At 44.2% G+C, this 27,374-nt stretch overlaps 1 protein-coding gene across 5 annotated transcripts in view; it reads left to right on the top strand.

The window, feature by feature from the left end:
- Window positions 1–27,374, top strand: part of LOC147711306 (microsomal triglyceride transfer protein-like) — a 370,310-nt gene that overhangs the window by 196,857 nt on the left and 146,079 nt on the right. For all 5 annotated transcript variants that reach the window (XM_086922044.1, XM_086922041.1, XM_086922045.1 and 2 more), the window contains 2 exons: window positions 10,156–10,295; window positions 12,687–12,837. In XM_086922044.1, the coding sequence (XP_086778170.1) occupies window positions 10,156–10,295; window positions 12,687–12,837 (291 nt within the window). The remainder of the gene's footprint in view (window positions 1–10,155; window positions 10,296–12,686; window positions 12,838–27,374) is intronic.

Here is a 27,374-nt window from a genome sequence, read left to right as displayed (position 1 = left end):
GGTCGTAGATCGGCCGAGCAGTATGATATCAGGGCGCGTTCGTGGATCCCCTATGAGCAAAGGAGGCACAAAAAAACGCAAACGAACGTCGAAAGCGTTTGATTGATTAGAAGGGAACCACCGACCAAAACCCGGCAGACAACACAGAGCGAATGCTCATTAATCGATATTACAATTGACAAATCTGACTCAAACAGCCCAAGAAGCGAGCAGACAACAAAAGCAGAAAAGAGCAGTAACTTAAAAACCAGCCACGCTATGTTCCAACCAAAAATCTATACAAAGTTTTGCTGTTTAAAAAACGCGGGGGACACTTTACTTTCAAATATCAACACATCTTCAGGCCTACAGCAACCTATTGAACCATCTCACCTCCCCCAGCCAGCACAGTACATTGGTACACTGACAGACAACAATAGTAAGGGAAGCCCTAGCCCTAGCTCTACAGCTAGTGGCTCACCACAAGTGACAAAAGTTGCATTACTCAGGACTTTACAACCAATGGGATAAAGCCGAGAACGAAAATTGTGCTAGAAGCAAACCTTATCCAAGTGCATAGGGCAAAAAACCTGTCTGTAGACAAACAACGCACCAACGAACTGCGAACAAAAAAGCCAAAAAACAACTAAGCACTTTAACGACCACAAGGAAGCAAACGTAAGCACGGAAAAGGAGCTCTGGGAAGAGAATGACCCAACTCTGGGAGGCTTAGCTTCAACTCAAATTGCACAAGAGACTGACTATAACAGAACATCGAGTCCTAGGAGTGATACAGCAAACACAGACAGGTAATCAACTTCCCCGTCAGAGGTGATAGAAATAGCCTCATATCTGGGAAAGGAGGAGTGGGAAGATCTACTAGCTGCATTCTCCCAAGATAAAAGCAGAAGTGAGACCAGCACTAATACACCGATTACGATAAGTGATGGCTCACACGAACAACCGGCGACGAGTGCAGGGGCGTCAGAGAGGGGTCATAAAAGATTCACAACTTCAGAAAATCATGCAGAAACCCCAAAACACACAAAGCACGAAAGTGCTTGGCCTAGTCTGCTCAAAACAATACAACTCTTGGTAGAAGCCCTCAACTATCAATCGAACAAAATGGACACCCAATTAACGCTACTGGACACACTGGCTGTATTTGTGGTCGCCATTGATGGGAAGCTTGGCACACTAAACACGCTTCTTCAAAACAAGCTGGATCAGCCGTAACACGCAACCAGGTACAACAGAGGTGGATGTGGATGCGGCCCAATCATCGACAAATTGTCGACACTTCCAACAATATTGAGCGACCTGTGGACACAGCTCAAAAGGTCTGCCCAGTGCCAACAAACTAACCCCTGCAACGATATCTCCGAAGAAGAGATAGATAACTCAAGGAAAAAGGAAGTGCCGGTAATTAATGAACAAGGAAACTCCAAAACAGGAGCCCCCTCACTCAACATACCCGAAACAACAGGGGCTAACGAAATTGGAATTTCGGTCCCTCCTTTCTCTGAAAACTTGGAGAAAGAACAAGCATACACAAACATGAATGCTAAACAAAGAAGAGCTAAAAAGCGCAAAGGTAGGAAACACAAGATACACTTGAATCGCGAAGGCTTTATGCTCCTCTTGGGGAATACTCCAGCCACAGAACAAAGCATAGTTCAATCTAAGGGTGGCACCTGTATATCAGAGACTGAGGGAGGCACTAGCACACCTGAGACCCCGCCAAGGCAACAGCCCAAACCCAACCAACTGATGGGAAGGGGCAAAAAATTAAGAACTTGGAAATACTTGGACACATCACACAAGAAGACTCTGAAGCCGGATTACAAGACTCATGTCTCCAACTCTGCGGGTTCAGCAAAATAATTATTGAACCCAATTCGAAACGGGTTTCAAAAAGTAGCAGGATGTCTGGCACTAATCGTCCTCAACTTACTGAGCAAGAACATACTTCGGGCAAAAAGTCTGGGTACAACCAGGGACCAAAATATGCGGGGAATGGCAAAGGGTCGTCAGATAGTCAACTATCTACAATTACTCAAGCGATCCCGACCGCACAGATAGAAGAAGAACCAGCTATCACAGTGACAGCGGACCTAACGCGCCACCCCAATCGGCCCAGTGACAATTACCAACCGGCCAAGCCGCCTGCACCAAATCAGCATACACCTGGCCGAGATTTAAGAGTCACTGCAGCTAAAATTAATCAGGCCAAACCAACTGCAACACGACTAGTAGAACATATGCCACCAAGCCAATTTAAAATAGAGAGTGGGTTCGCAAATGAACAAAGAAACGCAACAGGCGCCACATGATTTAACCCAGACTACACTTCGCAAGGAAGACTTGACATACTCAATAGAGGCAACATACTACGGCTGCTATCCCATATTCGCTCTCTGGAAGAAGTAAAAAGCTCTGACCTGGTATCCATCGAATTCATAGACGAAGATGGCACAGGCAGAGAAGAAACAAAAGCAACTTGGACATCATGGGCAATTTCTCAGAACATACAAGCCAAAGCAGAGACCTTTAAAAACTGGGGGATCACAATAAAACCATACTTAAAGCCAAGATACCCAGAAATACTAATTCCAGTGGAAAAGGCGGCAGATCAAGCTATCGTAAAAAGCCCCAAAATTTCAGTTATGAGAGGAGCGGTAGGGCCAGTTGGAATAGACAACGACCAACATACCGGCACCTCCGGACGGACCAGAGAGGAAAAAACACAAAAAGCTGGATTGTCTGACCTAAGATGGATAGCCAGAACTCTAAATAACAACAATTGACCAACCGGCCCTAAGACAAGTGAGGGCTTTCATGACCTATTAAGAATATGTTTGTGGAACATCAATGGCTTAGCCTCTAAAATAACGGACTCAGAATTCATGCATTACATTAGAACTTTCGACGTCGTGGCATTTCAAGAGACATGGCTTGCAGATCCCCCACACCTTCAGGGATACCTGCGCTTTTACACCGGCGCAAAAAGGACAGCTAAATACGGGCACCTTCAAGGTGACCTAGCAACTTATGTATCAGTTACAAGCATCCTGACGGCAAATGAAGTTGGACCATCCTCTACAGCCTCGCTGGTAGTAAACTTTCCCCTGGCACAATTAAAAACAGGCATCGCTGATACTAACTTCACTCTAATCAATGTCTACGTTCATCCGAGAAAAAAGAGAAAAGCTGTCAAAGACCTATGCAACTACATGGAGGAATGCATAAGGGAAAGACCTACAACGAACATCATGCTTACTGGGGACTTCAATCTCAACCTCATGGGCACCACGCAAGAAGATGAGCTCCTGACCCAAAACTCAATTTGCGATATCCCATCACAAGGGAAGTCACAAATATCCAAACAAACAAAACTAAGCAACAAGACCCTAGAAGAACTGGAACATTTCAACATCAGGGCCCTAAATGGAAGGACTTCCGGAGATAACCCTCCGGCCTCAACATTTCACTCAACAAGAAATAGCAGCATTCTAGATTATACCTTCATCTCATTACCCTTATTTCAACACATAAGTTCCTATCGGATAGGCAGAAGCGGAGATAGTGATCATTGTCCCCAAGAAACCACTCTTGAAACTGTAAAGACGAACTTTGAGCCGTCCAAAGAATCAAAAGAGTCAGTCCACACTTTTAACTTTAAAAAAATCAAATACTCAGCAGCAACGGACGAAACCCTAGTTGAAAGGGCAAAACAGCATTTTGGGGCCCGCACTGGATCAAGCGAAACTGCCAAATAGGAACAATTTACAAACACTATGTCTAATTACGCTACAAGACCCAAGCCACATGCAAAATCAGGCTATGACAGATCGAGCAAATTCACTCAAGAGCACAAAGTAAAAATCAGAGGCACAAAAACATCAATTTACCGCACAATGAGAGAACTCCAACAGAAACCCATGGATACAGTAAAGCAGGACCATCTACGGAAATTAAAATCAACATTAAAAAAACTAAAGTGGGAAGCAAATAAATCCTTGGAGGATAGTCTTTGGGCAAGACTTCACTCTGACATCAAACAAAACGATGGGGCAAGGTTCTGGAAATCGATAAACTCGTTCATTATACCTACTCGCTATGGGGTCTCATCCAACATCACAGAGGAGTCCTGGGCAAACTTCCTCAGAACCCATTTTAACCAGGCAACGGGAAAAAACCATGTGTTAACATCGGACCGTGAGAGGGATACTCATAAAAACTGTCACCTAACAGGGACAACAGCCTCAAAGAATGCCATAACTCGACTCTAAATGATGATCTGCCGAAATTACAAAATACTATCCAGCGCCAAATTAAGAAAGGAAGAAGTGAGGGAGCTCCGGGACCAAATGGTATCCCGCCATTTCTTTATAAACAAGACGTGGAAGGCTGGGCAGCAGCTCTCGAACCCCTTTTTCTGGAGATAAGACGCTACAACACCCTGCCCAGCTCCTGGAAGGGTTCCAACATTTCTCCAATCTATAAGGCAGGAGACAAGGCTTCCCCTCAAAATTATCGATTGGTGGCTTTAATCGATAATGAGGCAAAATATTTTGCAGGCATCCTCCTAGAAGAATTGTTGTCATGAGCCAGAGAGAGATCCTTAATCCCGGTCAACCAGACAGGCTTTGCCAAATCAGTAGGTACAATGACCAATATTTTGACCATGGGCATGTTCATAGACAAGACAGAATCAAACAAAATGCCCATTATTTCTGCTTTATAGACTATAAGGCTGCCTTTGATCACATAAACCGGAACATTTTATGGTCTAAACTGAATGGTTGGGGGATATCGAGACCTCTGTTGGATCTGCTGATCAACCTTCATACAGAGACCTGGGTACAGATAAAGGTAGGGGATGGATCAGTTTTGTCCAGGCGCATACCGACCAACAAGGGCCTGAAACAGGGCTGTGTCCTGGCCCCCACTTCATTCAACCTGTTTTTAGGCGACCTTATTCCGATTCTAAACAACTGTAACTCCCACGCTCCTAAGCTAGGAGGACTCCAATTACCTTGTCTACTATATGCAGACGACATTGTCTGAATAAGCCATACAAAGGTAGGGCTCCAACATCTCCTGAACGCAACATACAGCTATTCAAACGAACACGACCTGCAATAAATCTGGAGAAAACCCAGACGATGACCATCAGTAAGAATAAAAGAAAATTAACATCATGGTTCTGGAACAAGACAAGAATTGGAGATACCCCAATATACAAATATTTAGGAGTGAAGATCGACAACGGCGGGCAGTTCTCTACTCAGAGAACAAGTATACGAGGAAAAAGGCTATCTTTGGCAATTTCACTGAAAACATTAAACAGCAAACTTTCTGGTCCCTCTCTTCTTCTGGCGCAAGTAGTTCGCGCTAAACTCCTTCCAACAATCACCTATGGGAGTGAGGTACTCAGAGGAAGGGACGCCAAGATCCTCGATAACACAATTACCGCTGCTTACAGAATTATTTTCAGCCTGCCCAAGCGAACCTCAACATGCACAAATCAGGTTAGAATTCGGCATTTGGCAAGACAGGGAGCCTATATCTCAGCCTGGGACAAAGTGAGGAAATCTAAACATGGAACATTAAACAAGCATTTATGGACGGAGCTAACGCAACATCCGTCCTCACCAGCAGCCAAGTTCCTCACAGGCAGCCTGGTGAACACGGGATTGAAGCAGCTCTGGGGCACCCCAGTAAACCATACAACACTTAAAAAACTGGTCAAGAAATCGATCAAACAACTATCGTGGGTCCAAGATAAGGCAGCCCTTTCAAAAAGAACGCACAGCTGGATGACCCTGAACTCTTACTCAACGATAGCACCACAGAGCTACTTTGGCGTGGGTTACGCAAAATCCGTCAAAATGTGCTTCTTAAAGTATAGGTTAGGCTTGCTACCCTGCATTCAATAATTTTCCCCGCTGGATAAAAAATGTTGGTTCCCTTTGTCGGTTATGCGTCTCAGCGCAAGAGGACATGCTGCACTTGATTTGCTCCTGCGAGAAACTTCTGGACGAAAGGAAATACCTGCTGAAACATCACTTCAACCAACAAGAGATACGCACACGAAGGAACGCAGTTCTCGCCTGCTTTTCATCTCATGATCCTCAGCTGAACTGCAGTTTTGTAAAATTTATGAAGGCAGTGGAAAAGAAGGTGCAAAGAAACTAATCTCTAGGGGGTGTGATTTGACTAAACATTACATCATCCACTGTCATTGCTGACTTCATAAGAACATGAGGATACCGGGATAGCAAAAAACATTTTATAACAGAAAACAGAATCAAACTTCTTAAATAAATAAATAAATAAATAAATAAATAAATAAATAAATTAACCGCACCAGGAAGATATCCTGCGTATAATTGACCCGAGGAACTGTGATTGTGATATGCTGATTTTACCGAACATATAGTTTTAGCAAATTTTTCTTTTAATCTGTTTTGTACTGCAATGGTTTTATGTAACTATGCTAAATAAATTACTACTTACTACTGTCCTGCCTACCAGCTTCTTTCACCTTGCTGGAGTACACATCACTGAAAGAAATGCCTCTTTGAACAGTCTAAAAGCCTAGCTGTCCTCCCCCTTCAACCCTGAAAAGAAATAGATTCATGAGGCCTTCCTCAAGCATGATCCCCCGTATGAGCAGGGGAACTGAAGAATGAAGCGCACACCACCTGGGAAGCCAAGGAAAAGACAGCCATGAGACAAACGCACTACAATCTTGATTTGAATTGAATCATATAGTGCTTACTACCCCTGACTAGACATGCTATCTGAGAGCCCCTAGTGGTCAGTCCATTGGTTAGTGGGCTTTGTGGTAGGTACACAGCCTTTGTGGCAGGTCTATGGATTTGTCATGGGGCACTATACCAAGGATAGATGTGAGCACCTGAAGGCCAAACTTTCTAAGCTATGGGGTATGCAACTGCTAAGCTACAGCTGTGCAGCCACTCACAATGTAGTTCTCCCTCCCATCCACTTGCAATGGAAATTTAAAGATACCCCCACTCCACCTTTCCACCGTACTGGAAAGTAGGTAATTTAATGGTGTGCAACTTTACATTCCACCACCAACCCACAATTCTCTTTTTTTTAGGTCTCGCTAGAGCCAGCGCATGCGCTGGTCTGGCGAGACATTTAGTAGCTGGCTTTTTGAAGTGCTACCAAAAGGCTTTCTCTGGCCACCAGCGAGCGGTTACGGATGCGGGCGCACCCTTACAAGCACAGGCGCTATCTCGCGGGCACCCTTACAGCCGCGATTACTTGCATTTACTGGATTAACTAAAGGACTCCGTAGGTAATTTTTTCCCATGTAAAACTGCAATGCTAACATCTAGTGAACAGTTTTCGGTAGTGTAATGAGAAAAGTTCGGGTAATTTTGTCCGATTTTTGAGGATGTTTTCAATTTTCTTGGCTCCAACACTTTTCTAGATGTTCCCAAATGTTGGTTAGCATTACCATAGTGTAACCTGAAAGTTCTATGAAAATTTTTGACCAGTTGGGCTGCTAAATTAGTTTAGTACCTTTATTAGGGTGTAGTGATTCCCCGAAACAATTGTGTGCTAAACCGCAATGTAAACAAGTAAATGGACAGATCGTGTTATGCTCGGTACTAAGTTTAGAAGTGTTCTTTTTTGAATGACCACATGGTTTACCAGGTGCTTTTGTTATAAACTTAGAACCGCTCACATACTTATCTCTCGAAAGACTGTTCTTTTAGTGACAGAAATTTAGATACTGTGACCTCGGCCAAAACCCAAACTCCACAGTAGGTACCGTTACAAGACAACCCCATGTCACCAGAAACATTACTATACCTCACTGCAAACTTACAGAGTCAAGAGGAGCGACTTCGCTTATAGTTAACCCTACACAAAAAGCGAATTTACATCGCGGGTCACCCGAGGGCTGGGCTGCTCTTTTCGTTTTCAGGACCAGGACTCCTGGCTCGAGTCTAAGGCGGCAGTGATTTTCCCACCTCTGAAGCAGCAGAGACCGCCCACCCATTCACCTAAAACCCTACCTCGTACCGATGAGGACAGATCTGGGAGGGCCCGTTGTAGGAGCTGAGAGTCTCCGCTAATCTCCCCTCACCGGCAGGGGCACACTGCCATGTAGGACTAATGCTTACAATTAACGCAGCACTACATTTCGGGTCACCAGGCAGGCGTCTAGGATTTGCTAAGGGACTCCCTCGTTTCCTCCAAATTGTCCCGTCGGATTTCGGCGACTACATGTCCAAGTTTTCAGAGATGGTCAACATAATATAAAGAAAAGTAAGTTTAATGTTTTCCAATCAGGACGACTTATCGGCTCTTATCAGTAAGCAATTTAGTAAAAAAAAAAAAAAATTTAAAACCCACACACGAGGCTGAGCTTCAAGTTCCATTGAATATATTCCTTTAGGGCCTTGATTCTCATTTCCAGGCTGAGAAGCGCTGTCATTGACTGCGGGACTCTGACCTGGCTCTTCAACTGGACGCCCGCAGCATAGCGCCTAGATACCCTCTAAGGTGACGAACTGCGCTTTACAAAAACTGATTGATTTAAGTTATTCCATACCCGTCGACGGTTGCGATATTGTAGCCCTTCATTGTTTGATAAATGCCCTGGGTTTCAAAACCTGGTAACCTATATTAAATACAGCACCCCAATGAAGGAGCCATCACATGCATCTCAGAAGGACCTCCGTTCAATGCAAAGTGACCACAAAAAAAAACCAAGCTTTGGCATAGCAAATAGGTCTTGCCTTTGGGACTTTATAAGTATTTAGCCATGCAACAGTTGATGTTGTTGCACCAAGGATATTATGCTGCATAACTAAATACTTATAAGGTCCCTTACTTGAATGGATCACCTCGTTCCTCACCGGAAGAACCCAGAGAGTCCGCCTTCCTCCATTCAAGTCCGAGGCCTCTGAAGTCATCTGCGGCGTACCTCAAGGATCCTCACTCAGTCCCATCCTCTTCAACGTATACATGAGCCCCCTCGCGGCCATCGCACGCCAACACAACCTCAACATCATCTCTTACGCGGACGACACTCAACTAATCCTTTCTCTCACCAATGACCCCAGCACCGCCAAAACTAACCTACACGAAGGAATGAAAGAAGTTGCCGAATGGATGAAACAAAGCCGTCTGAAACTGAACTCAGACAAAACAGAAGTCCTCATCTTAGGCACATCCCCCTCTGCTTGGGACGACTCCTGGTGGCCGGAAGCCCTCGGAAAAGCACCCATCCCGACAGACCACGCACGGAACCTTGGCGTCATCCTGGATTCTTCACTCTCAATGAACAGACAAGTCAGCGCCGTATCCTCTTCCTGCTTCAACATTCTTCGCATGCTCAGAAAAACATTTCGCTGGATCCCCTCCGAAACAAGGAAAACAGTCACCCACACTCTGGTTACGAGCCGACTGGACTACGGAAACACCCTCTACGCAGGTACTACCGCAAAACTCCAGAAGAAACTCCAACGAATCCAAAACGCATCAGCCAGGCTCATATTAGACATCCCACGCAACGAACACATCTCTGGTCACCTTAAAGACCTCCACTGGCTACCCGTCAATAAGAGAATCACTTTCCGACTGCTTACCCACGCACACAAATCACTCTACGACATCGGACCAGATTGCCTCAACTCTCGACTGTCCTTCTACACCCCCTCCCGCCAACTACGTTCTTCCAGCCAAGCCCTCGCCACTGTACCTCGCATCAACAAGACCACCATGGGAGGCAGATCCTTTTCATACCTGGCTGCTAAAACTTGGAACTCACTCCCCGCCTACCTTCGCCTCACCCAGAACCACCTAGCATTCAGAAAGCAGCTTAAAACGTGGATATTTGACAAATAATCCTCCTCCCCTTCCTAAGCGCCTTGAAACCCTCTGGGTATGTAGTGCGCTATACAAATTTTTTGACTTGACTTGACTTGACTAAAGCGAGACCTATTGGCTATGCCAATGCTTGTTCATTCAGGGGAGCGAACTTTACACACTTACATGCTGTTCTACCCTCTAGCACAGCCATGTCCTCGCTGTAGCTGGGTCCTTTTCAAAGCTAATGCAATCATGACCTGAACAGTGATAGTGTGAATAGAAGTTTAAATAAATATTGTGACTTTTAATTTACAGGCATTTGGAGTCCAATGGCAACCTACAAGCAAGACCATTTACTCAATGGACAGCCCCCTCATCCAGTCCGTGGTCACAGAAGAAGCCCATACAATATCTCTGACTTTGAAATCGTCCATTGGTGCCAATATCACATCCAGGTTTGCACAATGATCTTTCTGCTGATTTCGATTTACTTTAATCCTGCTGCCTTACTAATTTGTTCACAATTTAGAAGTCCTTTAGAAATGAGTATTTTATATTTCCAACATGTTTGCTGTTTCTCGTTAGTCCAGTTCTGATTTGGGAAGGGACTACCCCCAATGGCATATATGTTTTACCGTTTAACCAGTATGGCTAGAGAACAAGGAATCACCTGTTAAAACTTGCCTGGGGAGATATTGTGAGTTGCATAATAGAGATAATCAAAGAAAGGGTGATCAATGCAAGAAATTACCCTTTGGGAACAAAAGATGTGAGTGAAAAGCTTGGTCAACAACTTCAAAGTACTGGGTTTATTTCTGGTTAGCTTTTGCCATAATCTCTTACATTACCTCTGCCAAATTACAGAACTTCCAGGTCACAACACCTATGAAACTACCTGTATTCAGAGTTGCCTGTGCTACGTTTGTCACATACGTTTTAAAAACGCTTCCATCCCAAAAGGTGTAGTTGGAAAAGGAGTGGTGGTTGGGGGGGGGGGGGGGTAAGGGGGGTGCAGGAAGGTGACACCGTTTAAGAAAAAAAGGCTAAACGCTTGACTGTATAACTTGTGCAAATTATGGCTGAAAATTGCCACTCACTAATGACCATAACAACCGAGTTTGAATATTAGTGGTTGCACACTTTGCACCTGACTCCTAGTTACACCTCTGCAGAAAATAATAATTTTGTGCAATTCTTTTATGAGTTATCTTAATGTGGAAGTGCGCAAATTGGAAATGCATGCAACATATATGAATATGTTGCAGCAGGTTTTAATGGATGACAACATGTGCTTCATGTACACTCTGCACCTGACTTGTAATTCCATTTGAGGCGCAAATAGGAGTTTGTATCAAAAACATGATTTGTTAAGTACTTCAAATGAGGGCCTCAGTGGTGTCTATAGAGTTGCATCTAGTTGGTAGTGGGGATCATTATCTGCACACTAAAAACAGGGGATGGTTTGAGAGGAGCACACTGTTATTTCATCCATTCTTCCATTGATATTTATATACATACAAACCCCAATAATATCAAATCCATAACTAATCAATAAATTCTATGAGTATAAAGGGCCAAGGACCCCCACCCTCCTATGGTGTCTTGCTTCATCATACGGTCTTCTCTTCATTCAGAACACACATTTACCTGAATTGGCTCACTGTTAAAAGCAATATCTAGAGACAGCGTAATTTTTGTGAATATATTATGTAGTTGTTACCACAATAATTTATTCCGAGTACTACTGATAAGGTGAAAAACAAAAATAATGGTATTTGGAAAAACTATTGCTCCGAGATCTAATAGTCAACATGTTTTGCCTTGTAGTAAGCTCAGATGGGTCAATGGTCTTCATCTGGACTGGCAAAAATTAAAAAGGGCGAATACGCTCAATCAAAGATGTCGAAATGAATCAAGTGACTAATCGAACTGCAGAGGGAGCAAGGGGAAATTTAACTACAGTGAATCTCCAAAGGACGGTATCCACTGATAAACCTGTGTGCAGCTTTCCCTCCTTTAGGGTTGTCTCCAAGACCTTACACCTAGTCCTCGATTCTGATGTCTTATTGGTTTACTGTGCTAGGCGATTGTATGATTATTAGCTGCTATCATGCATTGGTTGATTAATATGTTTGGCTATAGTCATCAGTTGTATTGTTGGCTGCCAGCTGCAACTTTCCGCCTAGAATTGCTAATGTACTTTTCCCTCTTCGCTATTACATAATAATACCGATAGTATATTGAAATTGAGTTTTTTTTTGCAAAAAACAAAGGGATGTGGTGGTACCACCAGAGTTGCCGACTTTTGAACTATGGGCCAGGTTCAAGTTAAGGTGTTGGCTTAACATCCTATTATTCTAGGCAAAAACAATCATTCTAACCTTGTGTAATGTAACTGATGATCATGCAGAGCCACACAATGCCCTTGGGCTGAGATTCTGCAAAAATCAAATCAGTACAGGGCCCTAAAGTTATTTTTAAGAGCTGGCTGCTGGTGCTCGGAATGCCTCTTTTGCTTAATGCCAAAACTTACTAGATGTGATTCCGCCTCATGCCTCTTTCTCCCTTCACCCGACACTTACTCTCTCTTTTGCTCCCTCATGTAAGACTTTTTCATATCTGCTTTCTCAGTTTGTCACTAGTCTCCTGTCCCGCTCTCTTCCTCCTCCCTTTTCTATTTTCTGCCATTTTCTTGTACCAGGTCAAAGCCAAAAGATGAAACGCCTCATTCCCCAAAAATGAGTGCTGGTGCTTGCCACCTGCAAACACCAGTACCGATTAAGCACCATTTGACTGTATAGCACAAGTTACAGGAAAATATGTCGAGGTTTTGGTTTCTTTTTCAGACAGAAGCTCGAACTACAGTCAGTGCTGCCGGGCCCTCCAGAGCTGCTTGGACAAACCATGCAGGAAGTAATTTCAACTCTACCAGGGAAATACCATGCGATTGATATAATTGGGCAACCTTTGAAGACAACATGTCAGCATTGCCCCTCAGTAAGTACTGTGCGCATGAACATTTGATATTTTCTTTTTCATTTAATCTGCTTTTAAAGCCGCTAGGTGGTCTTAAAATTACACAACTGTTGTCATAAAGTTACAATTAATGTTATATAGCAGCATAAAAACAAGTAACTCTTAAGAAAAGTCATGATACTATGCAGAAACAAATCTATTGGAATTCGAAGTCTAAATTGGTTACCTTGGTAATTCAAAGAGAACAAGGCCAAGGAAAGTCTTAGCAACATTGATAGATACAAGGGTTTTTTTTATGTGAAAGCTGTTGGAGTCCACAGTCTTTGCAGGGTCACCCCAAACCTTTTGCCTTTACCCTCCACTTCATTGCTGAAATTTGTTTTTCCTTGACTATGGACTCTGTGCACCTTACTACTGTTGACCAGTGCTAAAGTGCGTGTGCTCACTCCCTGAAGCATGGTAATATTAACTTACACATAATTGCCATATTTAATTTACTTATAAGTCCCTTGTAAAGTGGTACACCAGATACCCTGGGCTTGCAATTTAAATGCTGCCAGTGGACCTGCAGCACATATTGTGCCACTCACTAAAGTAGTCCCCTAAAACATTTCCCAGGTCTTTCATTGCAGCCTGAATGCAGTTTAAACTGCCAATTCAACTTGTCAAAATAACCCTGTGGCCAAGCCTTAAATTCAGTTTTATTGCATGTAAGTCGCTGTCCTAGTAGTGAAAAACTCCTTAAATTCATTATTCGCTACTGCTCGGCCTATCTCTCCCATAGGATAACATTGAGTTCCATCTTACATTTAATATGTGTTAACTTTTGATTGGGAACAAATGAACACTTCATGCTTGGTGTCTGAGAAATTAAAAATCCTCTTTAATGGTAAAGTCAGATTTTTTGTTACAATTTTGAAAATGCCACTTTTAGAAAGTTTCAGAAAAGGGGGTGGTGATGAACAGAGTGTCTGAATTAAGCAGACCACTCTTACCCAGTCCAAAGATCAGGGCTTGATCCATCACCGTTATTTATCTCACTGCACCATCCCAGCTCAGAACCTGGCTATATGCAAATCAGTCTGTCCCTGGCCCAGTGCATCATGGGAACAGGGCAGACTAAACTACCAAGTCAATTCCTCACTAGAAAGGAGACAAGCTACCGGGGACCGGTTTCTGGCGTTTCAGCCGTCTTCGGCCCGGCTTGCTTGAATCCTGATGGTGCAGTGAGAAAGGGACTCATGTCTGAGTATACCCTGCCACACCTATTGTGGCCAAAAACGATTCAGAAAAGGGGGTGGTGATGAACAGAGTGTCTGAATTAAGCAGACCACTCTTACCCAGTCCAAAGATCAGGGCTTGATCCATCACCGTTATTTATCTCACTACACCATCCCAGCTCAGAACCTGGCTATATGCAAATCAGTCTGTCCCTGGCCCAGTTCATCATGGGAACAGGGCAGACTAAACTACCGAGCCAATTCTTCACCAGAAAGGAGACAAGCTACCGGGGACCGGTTTCTGGCGTTTCAGCCGTCTTCGGCCCGGCTTGCTTGAATCCTGATGGTGCAGTGAGAAAGCGACTCATGTCTGAGTATACCCTGCCACACCTATAGTGGCCAAAAACGATTCAGAAAAGGGGGTGGTGATGAACAGAGTGTCTGAATTAAGCAGACCACTCTTACCCAGTCCAAAGATCAGGGCTTGATCCATCACCGTTATTTATCTCACTACACCATCCCAGCTCAGAACCTGGCTATATGCAAAATAAAGTTACAATTAATGTTATATAGCAGCATAAAAACAAGTAACTCTTAAGAAAAGTCATGATACTATGCAGAAACAAATCTATTGGAATTCGAAGACTAAATTGGTTACCTTGGTAATTCAAAGAGAACAAGGCCAAGGAAAGTCTTAACAACATTGATAGATACGAGGCTTTTTTTATGTGAAAGCTGTTGGAGTCCACAGTCTTTGCAGGGTCACCCCAAACCTTTTGCCTTTACCCTCCACTTCATTGCTGAAATTTGTTTTTCCTTGACTATGGACTCTGTGCACCTTACTACTGTTGACCAGTGCTAAAGTGCGTGTGCTCACTCCCTGAAGCATGGCAATATTAACTTACACATAATTGCCATATTTAATTTACTTATAAGTCCCTTGTAAAGTGGTACACCAGATACCCTGGGCTTGCAATTTAAATGCTGCCAGTGGACCTGCAGCACATATTTTGCCACTCACTAAAGTAGTCCCCTAAAACATTTCCCAGGTCTTTCATTGCAGCCTGAATGCAGTTTAAACTGTCAATTCAACTTGTCAAAATAACCCTGTGGCCAAGCCTTAAATTCAGTTTTATTGCATGTAAGTCGCTGTCCTAGTAGTGAAACACTCCTTAAATTCATTATTCGCTACTGCTCGGCCTATCTCTCCCATAGGATAACATTGAGTTCCATCTTACATTTAATATTTGTTAACTTTTGATTGGGAACAAATGAACACTTCATGCTTGGTGTCTGAGAAATTAAAAATCCTCTTTAATGGTAAAGTCAGATTTTTTGTTACAATTTTGAAAATGCCACTTTTAGAAAGTTGGCATTTTCCTGCCCAACTATTTGGTTCCTGCTGCCTGCCTACAACACATGTATTTGGCAGTTGGACGTTGTTTATTCCTTTGAGACAGGCACAAATTAAAGGGATTAGATATGCCTTGATGGGCGATCAACTGGCAGTATGCGGGGGGCAGATTTGTCACCCCTGCATTGTTCATGCAGCCAGCTTGGCTCCAGAACAGGGGAGTCAGAAAACTTTAAGCACTTCAAAGGGAATTCTCTGGAAAACATCTCCTACTTCTAAGGAGGCTCCAGGTATAAAAATAGGACCTTCAGACCCACTCTTCTTTTCACTTTGTGGACTTGCAGAAGGACTCTCAGAGGACTGCGTGCTATTGTGGCCTGCTGTGTACTCCACAAGACTTAATTGCTCCACCTGATAAGACTGCTTTGCTACTTTGAGACTGCTGTGAACTCTCAGAGGCCTGCCCTTCTGCTTGAGCTCCGTTTCATCACTAGAACTCAGGGCTACCATAGTGACTCCAAGGGCTACTTATCTGGCCTCTTGATCAGATACTCAGGAACAGAAAAGGCGTCAACCATCTTGAACCCACACCTGATCCCAGCCTCACTGAGTCCTAAACCCCCAAGTGATGCCCCTCCAGTCCTAGACCCTTGGTTGTGGTATTAATAGTGGCTAGGTACCGAAAATGCAAAATCTGGGACTTAAAAACCTTTTGTCTAAAAATTGCTCTAAGTACTGAAAGAAGACCAAGACCAGCCTGCTCATGTATCCACTCTTGGTGCATTGCTGGTTGGCCTGGCTTCATGGCAGCTCCCACTATATTCCTCACCGCAGCAGCAAATCCTGTTCAGCAGTTTTTCATAAAAGGGATATCCAGCCTCGTGGAACTCTTATCAGCGACATCCCGCTGGAGATGTCCGACTTCCAAAAAAGAGACTATGTCCGAACGTAGAATTCTTTCACAGAATTTCTTGTAAGTCCAAAGGTAAGTGCTGACCCAGCCCAATCTACTTGCTGTATCCCACTTGCACTCGATCGCGGTCGGCCATATTTTTTGTCCATGGTTGGCGCTTTGATCTTTTAGGAGCTAGTTTTTACTTTAAAGTTTAAACATGCCTAACTACAGTTCTGCTGACCGGATTTGGTTGCTTTGGTCTCTAATAATTTATTAAAATTGACTCTATTTTTCCAAATAGGCGTGGGATTTATCTTGTGTTTTTACTCTGTAACTGTTTGTGTGCTGCATAAATACTTTACACATTGCCTCTAAGTTACGCCTGTGCATTTGTGGCAAGCTACTGGAGGGTTAAGCACATGTTAATTTAGTTGTTCACCCTGACAGGAATTTTCTCTGTTGCTTGAACTGGGGTCGCCCCCATTCAACCAACAACCTGATTTCTCACAAAAGCTAAGAGAACAAGAAGCAATATTATATATGTGTAGTTTGGCATTTGCATATGTGTTTTTGGGTGTGCCTGTGTCTGTTGTTTTTTCTGCATTGCCAGTGCAAGAGATCCAGTGTCTCAAACATTGACAGGAAATAATGGTAGGCTACATTTCATTGACGTTGACACATAAACATGCTCCAAGAGAGTGGACCAGCAATCGAAAACAAAATTGTGCTTTTGAGGCTTTTAACAAGTGTGTTATCCTCAGAAAAACCTAGAAATCATGTATTATGGCTGTTCCATATGGACCGAGTGTTCAGGTCAGTGCAATTGTAGCCATATCTACTAGCAATATCTAAAACCACTGCAGCTGTGAGACTTTTACCTTTTGTCAAAAGGAAATAAACACTTTGAAAAACAAGTAGTGTAAAATAAAATATATATTTTTTTTATTTAGAAATTGCCTAAACCACATAGTACAGGGTCTTCTGTTTGCTTTCTGGTATAGAACCCAATAAATCAAAAGAGAATATTATCCCAAGAAAATTTCCTTGTGGTCATTCACAGATAAATATGTATAGTTTCCCAAGCCATTACTGCCTAATACTGAAATCGGAGGCCACCGCTGATACCATTCATCTTCAGCAATAATAGAGAAATCAGACCCTCTGGGACAGAGATTCTTCTGAGCTTAATCTCAAAATCAACTGCTTGGTTGTTGGCACCTGCAGATGTGACGACTTTGCCATTTGTGGCATTTTTCTCTGGAACTGTGAGGAAGTCATTTTGTCTGGGCGTGTGTATATCTGTGTGCGTGCCTGTATATGTGTCAGTTGTCCTTTACCTCTGGTGTCACAGCACCACCAATATTATTGCTCTCCAACGGCATGGCTTAAATTACTCACTTTGGAAAGTATGTTGAAATTGCAGTTTTACTAGTCTTTATCCTCACGTAGCAAGTAGGAAGAAGATGAGGTTGTGGTGGCTCTAGTATCTGCTAGTTTTTTTTTTCTTCACAGTTTTAGCATTCCAAACTTCCTCGAGCCCAAAGATATCTGTAAACACTGTTGCTTGATTGTCTAAAAAAATGTAGCATGGAACGAAGGTTGTGAATGGGTATAACATTTGAGAGGAAAAACGAGATTATTCCTTGTTTAAAAAGAATAATGCAAAGGAGCAAACATTTCTTAGAGGTTAGTGCAAGTAATCCCTGTCTAATTTGAGGTGGGTGGTTCTCCTAGTCCAGGGCCAGGCTCGGGAAGACTTTTGTTTTTGACTGGAGTGGATCTAGCATAGTAGGTTTTTGCTTCTAACTCGCAAAATCTGAATCAGTGAATTTTTCTGTTGTAAATTCAATAAAGGATCTTACAGCCTTCGGTGGATTTCCCATTTTAGATTTTGTACTTTTACTTTTATTACATTTTTTCCCCAGTTAACCATACATTTCACATAAATGAACAACAGTTAAATATCAAGCGCAATGAGACTTACAAACTGCTTGAATGGTTTAATAAACGTCATTGAGCATCAACAATCAAGTGATAAACATGTCAAGAATCTATTCAATTTTTTTACAAGACCCCTATTTACATATGGAATTCTATCCCCTTCGGTTACTTGGGGGGTGAGCGTGAGGACACATTAAAATGTAAGCAAACAAGGAGTGGGAAACAAAACAATGCATTAATTCAAAAGAGCATTCTGTAGGGTTACAATTACCATTACAATCAAGATAATCGCTAAATATTTTTTTCCTTTTAGAGTGTGTAACGGCAGGCAAAAATGTGGATTGTTTTCAGTAACACCTCCAGTGCTGCTCTTGGTTTGTATACCTAACTAAAGCCAGATCCAATCCAGATGCAGTTAGGTATGGAGTATCCCTATGTTCAGTGCTATCTTCAATTCCCTTTAGATCTCGGTGGACTTTCAGGAGATGGCGGTGTTGATGCAAGTCATTATACTAAGTTTCAAAGTTATTTTATTTGTATTCAGCTGTCAGCCTTACAATTATTAAAAAACAATAATTTGAAATCAATTAAAACAGAAGTCATACTTCTTTAAAACATAAACAGTACAGTCAATTGGGCGGCATAGTAACATTTAGGCACTATCCCCCAAATGCATCAAGCCCATATTCTGCGAATTTTAAATTGCGAAAAATACCGAATCGCAATTTAGAATTCGCAGAATGGGATTCATCAAGAAAAGCGACTAAAAAAAGCGAATCGCAATCGTCCGCAATTGCTGATTGCAATTTTCACGAAATCGCACAAAAATCGCAGAATCGCCCATTTTCCATGTGAAAATTGCGAACTCGCAATTACCGAAATCACAAATTACGTTCTCGCTAATTGCGAGATCGCAAAAACGGGAAGGCGCATTTCGAGCACAATGATGACATCACAATCAGGAAGAAAGCAGTTCCCTCCCTCGTTCAGAACACAGAACTTGACAGTAGAAGAAGCACAGCCCAGAGCTCCACAATACACTTCCTGCAGCACCACAACAGGACACAAACAACAAAATAAAATGTCCCAGGAAGCAGTGCACCAGGCAAAAAGAGAAAAATAAAATGTTCTGAACAGGAATTGGAGTTCCTCATCGAGGGAGTATCGAAGGACCATGACAGGCTGTTTGGCAAGGAGTCCCGGAGGGTGCCTGAGGCCGACAAGAGGTGCATTTGGCTGCGCATCCGCTCAAAGGTAAACTCCGTTGGAGTGACCCAGCGCTCCATTGATGAGCTCAAAAAGAGGTGGTACGACCTCAGAGGTCGTGCCAAAGAACGCATTGCTGAGAGGCTGGGGGAGCAACATGCCACCGGAGGCGGAGACCCCGCAGTTGCACCCAACACTCCACTCGAAGACCTGGTGGAGGACACCCTCAATCCTGCAGCCTGCGTGGGGGTCACCCGGCTGGACACCTCCCGACCCACCCAACAATCCCAAGGTAAGTGCCATGCAACTGCGACCCTGTCCCCTAACAATGCCCATGACTCCAGAGCTAGCCATTTGATAACCCCAGTAATGCAGGCCATGCACACCTGAAATGCCCTATTGCATTGTGGGACCTGTAGTGTGACAATAATTCCCGGATAGCCACACACAGCCAGACCTGTCAAGTGAAAGATATCCCTAAAGCCAGTCAGGGAATGCAAGCCTGCATGCATGTTGCAACATCCCATGTGCAAGATACATATCATTAATCATGCACCCATTTACATCACATGTGCGTCAGAACAACCCAGCACAGACAGCGAGGCACTCCACATTGAGGAGAACCCTGAGGACACCGAGGGAGAGGGCCATCCTGCCCCACGACCTGGACCATCACAACCACCAACAGCAGTACCACCACCTCCCCATGTGGACAGGGCCACCCCTGCAGCCACAGGAGCACAGCAACAACCCCATGTGACACCCATGTCAGTGGTACAGGCCACACCACCACCCAGGAGGCAGACACGGCGCACAGCCACTGTGCGATCTGAGTCCGGCGGACTAATGAGGCAGCAGCGCAACGTGCCACCACGCGCTGGCAGGGGGAACATGTCAGAGATCGTGGGCTGGCCATAGAACGCTGGATGCTTGCTGTCCACCAGAAGCAGGCACGGCACTTGGCAGCCATCCACCTGCAGCTCAATAAGACAGCGTAAAACGTGAGCCAGCTCACGGAAAGAATGCAGGTCATGACCGCAGCTGTCAGGGAGAACAGCCAGATCCTGGTGTCCCAGCAGGACATCATCCACCGCTGCCACCGCCAGCTGCTGACCCGCCTGTCAGTATACACAAGATCCAACCATCTGATTAGTAATGCCACCTCCCAACTTTCGCGCCGCTCTCTTGCGATGAAAATTCAGATGGTACAATGCTGCCAGGACGTTGCCAGGGCCTTGGAACAAGTCACAACAGCTGCCCAGAGTCTGCAGGCATCTGGCCATGGCCAAGCAAGTTGGGGGGATGATGCCAGTGAGGGCACATCAAGTCACAGCAGCCTGTCCTTGCAGGTGGTAACCGCACGCCGCCGCAGCACCAGGCCCACTGCAGCATCACGGGCCAATAGTGGCGTGAAGGACGTGGAGAGGCGACTGGGTGCGTCCGGCCGGAGGCGCCAGTGACTCTATGAACTCTAGCAGCAGGGCCATGCTGATAGGACAAGCATGCCTGCTTCTCTATCATGGGGCTGTATGAGGAAATACAGTTATCATGTATTTAAAAATAAAAAAAATTAAAACACATTATTGTGAAAATAACAATAAGAATTTATGTCACACGCAAATCCGACTCATGTCATTATTACATTTGTCATGCATGAGTGCAGTGTTGTGTGAGGGGTATGGGTGCACTAGAAACAGTTCATTGTGATTTGGTTGCGGCGCCTGTGTCCTTCTGCAGGATTTTCCCCGCGTGCATGATGCACATGCACATGTGCAGGTGGGCGGTTGTCCCCTTCTGACTCACTGCCAGAGATCTCCACAGGGATCCTCCTCTTGGTAGCAATATTGTGGAGTATTGCACACACGGCCACGATGCGGCAGCAGACCTCAGGCTGGTATTTGAGGGCCCCACCAGTCTTATGTAGGATGCGGAATCGGCTCTTTAAAAGCCCAAATGTCCGCTCAATGCAATTTCTAGTGCGAGTGTGTGCGACATTATAACGCCATTGCTGTGGTGTGCTAGGGTTGAGGTATGGGGTGAGGAGGTACTCACGGAGGCCGTAGGTGCTGTCACCTGAATGAAAGGAGCAGAGGGTCAGTGCCTGTTATGCGCAGCTACATGGTCTTGATGTACTGTTTGTGGGCATGTGTACTTACCTAGGAGGTGTCCTTTGCCAAAGTCTCCCCTGGCCAGGTATGTGTGCATGCCGCTGTGCCGGAATATGAAGGAATCATGCGTGCTCCCCGGGTATTGTGCCACTATGTCAGTGATGATTGTCCTTGCGTTGCAGACCATCTGGATGTTCAGTGAGTGGTAGGACTTGCGGTTCCGGTACATGTATTCTGTCTCAGTGGGTGGGCAGATGTGGATGTGGGTACAGTCAATGCATCCAATTACATGGTGGAATTGCTCAATGTTGTAAAATTGTAGCTTTGTTTGATTCAAGTCCTGTTGGGTGGTTGGGAATGTAATGTAATGGTGTATCCGGGTCAGCATGGAGCCCAGGAAACTCCTTAGGCAGCGGGACAGTGTGCTCTGGGACATCCCCCCTGCAACTGCAACTATACCCTGGAAGCTTCCGGAGGCCAGGAGGTGCAGGCAGCACAAGACCTGGACATGGGTGGGCACGGCATTGGTCCTCCTTGTTGGGTGCTGCATCAGGGGGTCAAGGACTCGGATGAGCTTGGTAATCATTGCCCCATTCAGCCTGTACTTCGAGTAGATTTCCTCGTCAGTCTGGCCCAGGAGTGTGATCCGCTGCTGGAAAATTCGCCCCTGGTTCCTGCGTCTGTTCCTGGCTGCAGCCTTCGCCGCCTTACCACCATGTAGAGTCCTGGCATTGTGAATGTCCTCATGCTCCTACTGTGTCTCCTTAAGTGTGTTAGTTCAGCCCCGCACCTGTATCTAGTTTGGTTACCACCTGGTTTGAGTTCTCCTTAAATTGCGCCTCGCAAATAGCGATTTTAAGGTTTTTCGCTAATTGGGATTTTTCATGCATTTGGTTTGCGATTATTTTGCGATTTCGCAAATAAAATCTCAGAATCATTGGAAAATCACTATTTCACAATCGCAAAGGGGGTTCCACCTTGATTCTGAAATTTTATTTGCGAAGTCGCAAAAATTATTTTGCGATTTCGCAATTTGGTTGTTTTTCATTTCACGAATTGCCGTTCATGGAATTGCGATCGCAATAGCTGTTTCGCAACTATTGCGATCACAATTTGTGTTGATGAATCTACCTGTATATTCCATACCACTCTGATAGAAACAATCCACAAATGTATCTGATACCTAAAAGTGCAAGTGCAGGAAAACGTATACATATACACTACAGGTAGCTGGGCGATGTAGTAGCATTTGGGCACTATGTTCTGTTCCAGTACAAACAATCGACAAATTCATCAAACTTGTATAAGTGCATATGCAAGGAAACTTTAAAACGTTTACAGTTTAGTCGGAGACGTACCTCCTTAACACCTTAGCTGCGTGTAAACATTTCTCCCCAGTGCTGCGCTGTCCATTAGAACTAGTGCTGAATGGACGTTCAATGGTCGTGCGCAGCACTGGGGAGGTAGCGCTGCTGACGACCATTGGCCGTCAGCAGCACTTAAGGGGTTAAAACAATATACAGTACTATCAACTAAATGGCATAATATCATATAAGCACTAAATTCCATACCGGTAAGGCAGTCAGTTAATTCACCAAATCTATCAGGGCGGGATGCAGAGGGTCATTGGGGAGGCATGCAGTTCAGACAACAATGACAGGTCAATCCATTATGGAATGTTCTTAAGTCCCCGTGGGTTGTATGAATGGGTTAATACCTAGCGTGGTGGGCAGCTCTCTCAAACGGGACCATGCAACCCATAGAAATAAAGCCATGGAATTAACAACATTCATATCATCTGGCCTAATAAAGAGTGCCAATGCAGATTTGACACATCTTACCTCATGTATTTTGAAAAGAGAAAGCAGCATCCCCTCCGTGCAGAATGATATGTTTTCAGAACAAAAGGAAATGGGTTAAGTTGTCTAAACCGCCAGACCTTCAATCGCAGTGGTCAGAGCCAGCAGTGAGCCTGTGAATTCGGATTAAATAATCCTTTGTCGGCCAGATACCCAGCCAGTATTTTACATACAGAGTTCGCCTGAGTTTGGGATATATCATATTGAGATACCCAGTACAAGGAAAACTGTAGGCAATGCTTAAATAATTACACAAGATAGATCTTGGCCTCAGTGCCTGGCGCTTCCTTGTCTGCACACATTCAAAGTTCTGATCTTTAATCCGATCTGCTGTGTCCTTCCCTACTCTTCTGGGATATGCCCACAAGGATTGTATAGAGTATTCTGTACATGAGACAACCATGTATTCCCCCCACACTCACCGCTGAGGCTGACTTCTTCAAGGGTATTCAAATATATTGCTGCCTTAGGATTTCTCATCAGCCTAACCCAATAAAGGACTGGCCTGAGGGCTGCAGCTTCTGATATACAGGTAAAATTGAGCTCTGCATAGAGTGCCAATAAGGGAGTGCCTGGCCTCAACCCCAGCAAAGCTCTTAGGAAGGTATTCTTGGCTACTTGGAGTGATCATAAACTCACATACCCCAAGAGCTGTGCAGCATAGAGTGCAGCTGCCACTGCCCTTTGTTTGTATATTTGCAGGATAATACTAATGTTTCTAGCACCCACTTATGTCTGAATCTCAGGACTGCCCCAGCCAATGGTTTCAGGACTATACTTTCCTTCAGTATGTGACTACCCCAGCCCAGGTTCTCTGAGAATCGAATACCCAGATAATCAAACTGCTTAACGGATTCTAAGGGCACACCTTTAATTGTGGGATTACGCTTATAATTTGAGGATGGCCTCAATACCATGCTCTTCGTTTTAATATCATTAATGGTGAGTGATTTCTTATTGCAGTATTTCATGAAGTGCTATAGTAGTATATGGGTGGCATTTTCTGTTTGCGCCAGCAAGACTGCGTCATTCTCATATAATATCGGCACCTTCTTTTTTTGGCTATAGTGGAAAGGTTTAGGGAATCTTCTGCCAGGAAGTCTGACACACCATTTAAAAAAAGGCCGAAAAGCAAGGCTGCCAGCACACACCCTTGCCGTACCCTCTTCTCAACTGGGAAAGGCTCAGCACTCTTTCCACCTGTGCCATACCTACCTCTAGCCCTGTTACTAGTGTGAAAAGCCTTTATAGCCATAACTAGGGTGATATTGACTGCTAAATCAACCATGGATTTCCACAGCTTCTCTCTGTCAACTAAATCGAAAGCCGCTTTAAGCTCAACATATATTAGACAGAATGATGACTTTATAAACACTGTAAATTTATATGAGATCATATACAATCGCAGAGCTTGGTCGATAGTCCCTATTCACGCCCGGAAGCCTGCCTGCACTGCTTTCATAATGTTATATGCATCCACCCAAACTTAGAGGCAGTTGAGCAGAACTTTCCCCAGGACTTTGCTTGCCCCATCCAACAGGGAGTTCAGGCAATAATTGGAGGGACTACCCTGATCACCATTCTTGTAGATCAGTACTATAGTGGTTGAGCACCATGAGAGGGGGTACATCATTGCCAGTGAGCGCTGACTTAAACACTTTAGAAGGAACGCTGGCCCAAAAGTGGGGCTCATCAGGATCGATATCGATATGCACAAGGTCTGGGCCTGGTGTTTCTTCATAGCCTTCAGTGCTCTTTCCACCTCTGGTACTAGGATGTCAGTTTCACACAACCCCCTACGAATATCCTCTCTTCATTCTAGAATATTCTTCATCATACCAAATGACCCCTGCACTCTGTCTCCATCCATTTGAGATGACGGTTTTGGGACAGATAGACTTGGACCACAGAGCCTTCAACTCATTTACCAGCCCATCATAAGCTGCTAAGATTTTCCCATCATGAAACAGAGGGTTCATGATTATGGCTCTGTACTTCACCATTATGTATTCTAGTATGGGGAGTTCAAGTAAGTATTTCTCCATATTATTCTCCTCTTGCTATTAGTTGAGGTGATCACATGCTCATACATCCCCTCGGATTTGTTTACACTGGCACACCACTTCCAGCACAACTTCAGACAGAGTGCCACAGGATTGTGATCTTTCACCACTCTTCTGACAACTGCTATGTCATACACCCATTCCCACTCCACTATATTAACTATAATATAGTCAATTAGTGACTTGACCCTTTTTGATAGATTTAAAAATGCTCATGGCTGTTTCGGGAATACCTAAGCAGTGATCTTCCATTAAGACCTTGCTGTTATTGTGAGCACCGGATGGTTGTGTATTAAAATCTCCGCAAATCCATAGCAAGTACTTCCCCCTTTCCCTGCCTTTATCGGTTTACAGCTAGCTACATCCTCCCTGCCACTACTGATATAAGAGACAAAGTTCCTCCATATTTCCTGGACCTCTGGGTACACCCCTGTGGAATGTATACATTCAGGATGTTGACTACACCACCTACAGGCCCAAAAGCCAAATCCTTACATGCTGTACATTGGAAAACAGATTTGCTACCCCCAGTTGCTCTATCTTGCATTTCGATTTACAAGACACCCACACAGTGAGCCCTCCCTCAGGGTGCCCCTTCAAGGGTTGAATGGCCTGATTACCCTGATTACCAATATCAAGAAACCCGTTTACTCTGATTCCCTCGAGGTTCCACGTTTCTTGGAAGCAGCATATACCATGTTGCTCTATAAACTTCAGTCCTCATCCTCCATTTTGATGCCCAACCCCGCAATATTCCAAGATATAACATACAAATAATAATTGCCTGTCCTGCCCGTTACACTAGCCATGGGTAGCCCAATTGGAGGCGTGTTAGCAAGTACAGGGGCAAGCTCGTCCATACTCAATTAGACTGTCCTCTGGTGGACTCTCTGGGGCAGGAAGCCAATGCTGCTGCTATCCATGACCAATCTTTACAGTTAGTCTTGACCTCGTTGATCCCTAGGTTCGGGAGATTAATTGTCCTGCTATTCTTACTTGCAGTGATATGCAGATTCTCAGGAGCTACTCCATCAATAATCAATATGTCACTCTTCGATGCCCCCGCAGATGGTCTATAGATTGGGAGGTGCTCAAGTCCAGGGGGTGCTATAAGGGGCCAGTGCTTTCCTGATAAAGCTCCTCCTTCTTGGCCAAAGCCTGGGTAGGGAAAGACGTTGACCCCCATAATATGAAAGTTATCTATATGACTAAGCACCAGTCTGATTATACAGGGCAGTGCAAATTCAACCTTGGAGGATTGGGCATTGTTCTTTCTTTAGCCTGGCCCAAATTGCTGGTTAACCAGACTCCCAATCTTCATATCATCCGAAGAGACCACTCTTGGGAATTGCATAGAAAAGGTCTAAAAATCTTGTCCTGTTTAGGGGCTTCGCAGAGCTAATATCTGGGAAGAGATCAATAAACTTCAGGCAGCAATCAGCTTTCAGGTCAACCAATGTAGTGTTTTCTGACACAGCACTCTTATTTGAAATTTCATCAGTGTTCCTAGATCTGAGTGATACCCTCACCGAATGAGGCACTTCAGCTACTCCTTTGGCAGGTCAACTTTTCCTCTTAGATTCTGTTTGCTTTTAGCTTGTAGTAGATGCTTTTTCTTTCTCTTTGAGTTGACTGGTCCACGGCCATCATCATACTTCAAGAATTACTTGTTTTAGGGCGTATGGTATTATTTGTATCACTTATATAGTTTGAGCCTCTGATAGAGTGGTTAGGAGTTTTTGTGAATATAAAGGAAGGGTAACATTGGTCCTTTTCTATTTGCCTATCTTCTCAGTATTCACAGGTACTCTTGAGGCACTTGTAGTTTTAGCATTGTTAGTTTGCAGTGTGGAGCTCCCTTAGTTACACAGTGCAGTACCAGGAAACCCTGGCACAGCTTCCTTTAGCATTG

Source organism: Lissotriton vulgaris, chromosome 5 (genome assembly GCF_964263255.1).
Source record: "Lissotriton vulgaris chromosome 5, aLisVul1.2, whole genome shotgun sequence".
NCBI classification, from domain to species: domain Eukaryota; kingdom Metazoa; phylum Chordata; class Amphibia; order Caudata; family Salamandridae; genus Lissotriton; species Lissotriton vulgaris.
Note: the sequence above shows the minus strand (reverse complement) of the source record. Positions and strands in the feature narration are given on the sequence as shown.